General features: G+C 64.9%; 1 protein-coding gene across 1 annotated transcript in view; it reads right to left on the bottom strand.

Moving 5' to 3' along the window:
• The window catches only part of LOC105294592 (cAMP-dependent protein kinase type I-beta regulatory subunit), a 97,454-nt gene that overhangs the window by 37,187 nt on the left and 55,417 nt on the right, over nt 1-4,850 (bottom strand). The window contains exon 6 of the mRNA XM_023532751.1: nt 3,305-3,351. Coding sequence (XP_023388519.1) covers nt 3,305-3,351 — 47 coding nt within the window. The remainder of the gene's footprint in view (nt 1-3,304; nt 3,352-4,850) is intronic.

Below are 4,850 nucleotides of genomic sequence, written 5' to 3'. Positions count from 1 at the left end.
CCCTCCTGCCTCACACCCCACAGCCCCGGCCTCCCGCCCCCACCCCCCCACCCCCGGCTGGAAAACCTGACGACACGGGTGGAGGTGTGCAGCCGGCACGCGCATCGCGGGGTGGCCCCACGAGTCACTGCCTCCCCCCATCAGAGACATGACTGTCTCAAGTTCCAGACCGCAGCCAAAAAGTGGGGTCTTCCCACAGTGCCCAGACACCCCAGCTCCAATGGGCTGGAGTCCAGCGAGCGCCTTAAAGCTGCTTTTGTGCCTGAACTGGGGCCCTGGACCCACCAGGACAGCACAGCTGAGGGTCTCCAAGTTACGAGACGGTGACCTTCTTCCTCTCACGAAATGGCCTATGCGTGTCCCCTGGTCTAGGAAGAAGCCGCTGCAGCACTTGGCATGTCACAAGATCGTGGGGACAGAGTGGGCTGGCGGAGAGGCTGGGACCCGCCCCTCGACTCCGGCGTCAGGCTGGCCCCATGACCTCCCCGGATGAGCAGGCCAGGCCCGTCCCTCGATCTTAGCACCAGGGGTCAGTGGGACAAGACGATGTGGACTTCACAGTCTGTAAGGACAGGGCCATCCCGCTGGACCTGAGTGAGTCCAGACAGGCGTGAGCTGGGTGCGGAGCAGGAGAGACGGCTCGAGCGTAGACACTGAGCATCGGGAACAGGGATCGGTATTGGGGACGGCCCAAACCGCCCGCCGGCCGCACCTCAGCGCCAGGGCATTCATGGGTGGTGGCCCTCGGGCGGCGGCCATGCCTGGGCCAAGGGAGACAGGACAGGCGGCCCGTGCCGGGGGACGGGGAGAGTCGCCGCCAGCACCTGTGCTTGGGACAAGCTCGGGGCTTCCCTCCGTGCATCAGGGGGGACGGCCTCACAGTGAGCATGTGGAGACGTCACATCAGGAGCTGGGGCTGCTGAGGGCAGCAGGAGGCGGTGACAACTGAGTTAAGGGGGTCAGAGGCAGGTGAACTGAGTTAAGGGGGACAGAGGCAGGTGAACTGCGTCCAGAGCCCGCCCCGGCCCCGCACCAGGCACGGTGGGTACTCGGCATGCAGCCCGAGCTCAGCGTCACTTCCTACGCGGCTCAGGGGACACAGGCCCAGGGACCAGCCAGGCGGTGACGGGGCCCGAGCTCTGAGGTCTGGAGACTGAGGGGTGCCTGGCCCGCCGCGGTCCTCCTACAGGGGCCGAGAGCATCTCACGGGCCATCGGCAACTTCAGGAAAAGGCAAAAAAAGCTCCAACCCCCAACACCTGCTCGCCCAGGAGAACACGGCACCCAAACGCCCGGTGCTCCGTGTCCTGCCCGCCCGAGCTCCGGGCCCCCAGGCAGCACTTCGAACACGCCTTGGGCGTTGGGCTGGGGGTGTCCCGTGACTACCGGGCACGCGGAGCAGGGGGCACGCTCCAGGGCAGAAGCAGGAGCCGAGACCAGGCGGACTGGGGCTCTGTCCCGGGGAGGGTCTGGCCCCCCAGGTGGGTGGCCAAGGCAGCAGGAGGGACCGGGCAGAGCAGGAGTGAGGAGCGGGGACAGGAGGCAGGACGACCGGCAGGGATGAGGCTCCGTTGTGGACTTCGGCCCAGTGGCCACGGCCCCCACGCCCGCACCCGGGGCATCCTCAGGGCTGCAGGGGCCCCGCGGAGCAGGCACTCAGTGACACGGGGGTGGGCGCGGCAGAGCAGCGGTGCCCGCGAGGCGGGTGGGGCTGGCAGGGAGAGGCGGGCTCCGAACACCTCCCCTCGGCATCTCTCAAGCAGGAGCGGCTCCGGGGGCCGCTGCCACGGGCAGTGCCCAGCTGGGACGCCGGCCGCATCCGCGCCTGTCTTCTCTGTTTCCTGGGCTGGTGTTTTTTTTAACCCAAAGCGAAGCCAGCAGGAGTTGACCCTGGCCTGGCCGTCTGAGCCCAGGTCAGAGCCTCGCCCCCTGGTGACCTCCCTCCCCCACACGCCTCCTCTGCGGCCGTGGGCGGCCCGGGGCCTCCAGGCCCTGCCTCGGCTCCCTCCTCTGCTGTGGGTCAGACGTCCCCCCTGCCCTGGACACGGCCGTCTGCCCAGGGGTGTCAGACGGAACCCCTATTCTCCACCCGAGGGGCCGTGGGCTCTTGAGCGTCACGTGACCTCACTTTGCAAGCCCCACAGTGAGTCATTTCCTGTGCTACCCACTCCGGAAGCTGGGAGCCGCCTGCCCAGTTCCCAGAACACGGCGACAGTGGACGCAGATGGGCTGTGGAGAGATGAGCAAGTCCGTGACCCCTGGAATAGCTCAAGTGACCCAGAGGCCAAGCCCTGAAATAGCTCGGTAACTCGGGGCGGCCTCACAGATGACAGCGGCAGCCGGTGGGGAGGGCCGCCCCAGGGGCAGGGTCTGCGGTGAGGGGGCGGGTGCAGAAGACACCAAATGTCTGGTTCCCGGTGCTGGTGTCTGAGGCCCGGGGGTGACTCAGGGGCTAGCCTGGACACTTGCGTGTGGTGCCAGCACTGCACACACCCGGAATGCCAGGGCAGACTCGGTCCCTGCCCTCAGGGGCTAGTAGTCTGCAGGGGACTGTTCTCGAACGAATGGTTATGCCAAAGCACAGAACTGTAGACCGAGCTGAGTCCCACGGGGGAGGCCCTCAGGGCCACAGACAATCCAGGGCTGAGATGGACACGCCGACACCCCAGGCCAGGAAAAGCAGGGCCGGCCGTGTGCTGAGGGCGGGAGGCGGCCCGACCCAGGTGGCAGGTGGTGGACGAGGCACTGACCCCTCCAAACGGCTGCCATCTGGAGCAGCCCCATCAGAGTGTGGGTCCCTGACCCTTGGGACAGGTGAGGGTGAGCGAACGGAGCGAAACAGCATCCTGCGAGAGACGGGCTGGCCCGGGCGTCCGAGGTGAGCTGACGCTGGACGCCGAGGCCACAGTCAGCTCCAGCAAAGCCAGACCTCGGGGGATGCACACACTGAACCCCTGCCCGCTCTAAAAAAGCATAAACAGCCCATGTGGCTGAGGAAGCGTGACACATCACGGCCACTGGCTCAGGCGGCCTGGTCAAGCGGACGATTCCGGGACGGCCAGCGGCCTGCGCAGGGACACACGGCGGCGGAACGCCCGCCAGCGCCCACTCCAGGCTGCGCCTCCGTGCTGCTGCTAGTTTTTAAATGAAATGGACTACTTTTCTGGATTCGAATACTAGAAACGTGCCACTCAAAAGGTTTTTCTAGGCCCGAGCTTGCCCGTGACTCGGCGCTATGCAAAAAAGGTCGTCGAGCCCCGGCAAGCTCCCAGGTACTCTGCCAAAGGTGGTTAGGAGGTACTTACATCTACTTCTCCTTGGTCGATGACGTAGAAGTTGTCCCCTTCATTCCCTATTACAAAGCAGAACACAGCATGCATCACGTGAGCGTGAGGGACACAGCCACAGCGCTTGTGTCTTTGAAAATGGTCTTTGCAACATTGTTTCACGAACCCGCCCCCAGCAATGCTGGGTCTCATCTGCTTTTTTAAATTCTTTAAATAAAAACTGTCTATACGTAAGGTATAAACGGGACGACTAGACACATGCACACACAGGGACACAGTGGCTTCGGTCCGGCTACTGACCGCGCCATCTCTTCGCGTGGCGGCCGCGGTCTGTGTGACGCCACCGCAGCCCCACACCCGGGGGGCACTCCCAGTACTCGGGTCACCAGCTTTGCCGTGACGAGGCCACTGGATTACCTCGGAAAGCGGATCTCTCTCGGGTTCCACTCGTGCGTCTTCCCAGCACGGGCCACGAGAGTTCGCGTTAACGAGCTCAGCGGACCGCCCCGTGTCCCCGCCGGTTTCCGCTCCGAGAACGGGCACGTACCTTGCTGTATGACGGTCTCCCCGGCGATGTGAGTGACGGGGAACATGGCGTCGAAGATGTCGCTGGAAAAGAAGACACGGCGAGGGTGGGGGCGGCTGTGGCGGCCATGCCCACCTGCTTCGCCGCACCGGAAACGCGGCCCGTTCACCGGGGGCGAACGGACCGCGACGTGAAACGCGGGGGTAACAGCCCGGCCCGCTGGCCGGATGGCGGGCCGAGCCCTCGCACGCGGCTCCCGCGCCCGCACAGCGTGTGCCGTTTGGGTTTTCACAAGAACGGGGTCACCCTGTCCATGCTGCTCTGGACGCCACCTGGGAACGGCGACAAGGGACGGTGAACGCGTCTCAAGCGGGCAGGTGTGACTGTGCCGGCAGCGGCCTGAGGCCTGGGGACCTGCTCTGCGTTCTTCCTGGGGAAGCACCTTCTGTGAAAGGCGTGTGAAGACGCCGGACGCAGAAACAATGCGAGGTCGCAGCCTCTGCGTCAGAAACCGGACTCCGACCTGCTGACCCCACGGGCCACCGAGCCGGGCCGACGCTCCAGCCCGCGATTTAGTCGTGAAATGGACGCTACACGCGGGGTGTGCAAGGGAGCGAGCCGGCACGCGGCGGGGCGGGGTGTGCGCCGTCCAGGACCCTTCGTCTCTGCGGGACTGCGGCCAGCACGCGGTGTCAGAGGTCAGCGTCCGGCTCCCGAAATGCCACGACCACCCACGGGTGCGAAGCTCCCCGAAAGAGAAGTGCGAAGCCGGCAGCGGGCGGGAATGCGCCCTGCGAGCTCGGGCGGCGGGTTCCCCGCTGCCTGGCTAGTTAAAAGGGGGTGCGTGGAAGCTTCTGGTCAGCCTGGGCCCCCAAGAAGCAAACTCAGAACCAAACGGTCCTGCACTCCCTGCTCCCATTTCTAGAGCCTGGAAAACATAAATAAGTTGTGCTTAAAATAAGCTGTCTGTCTGTCTGTCTGTCTGTCTGTCTCTCTCTCTCTGTCTCTCTCTCTCTCTGTCTCTCTGTCTCTCTGTGT

This window comes from Pteropus vampyrus, unplaced genomic scaffold (genome assembly GCF_000151845.1).
Source record: "Pteropus vampyrus isolate Shadow unplaced genomic scaffold, Pvam_2.0 Scaffold90, whole genome shotgun sequence".
NCBI classification, from domain to species: Eukaryota; Metazoa; Chordata; class Mammalia; order Chiroptera; family Pteropodidae; genus Pteropus; species Pteropus vampyrus.
This window is presented reverse-complemented; position numbering and strand designations above follow the sequence as displayed.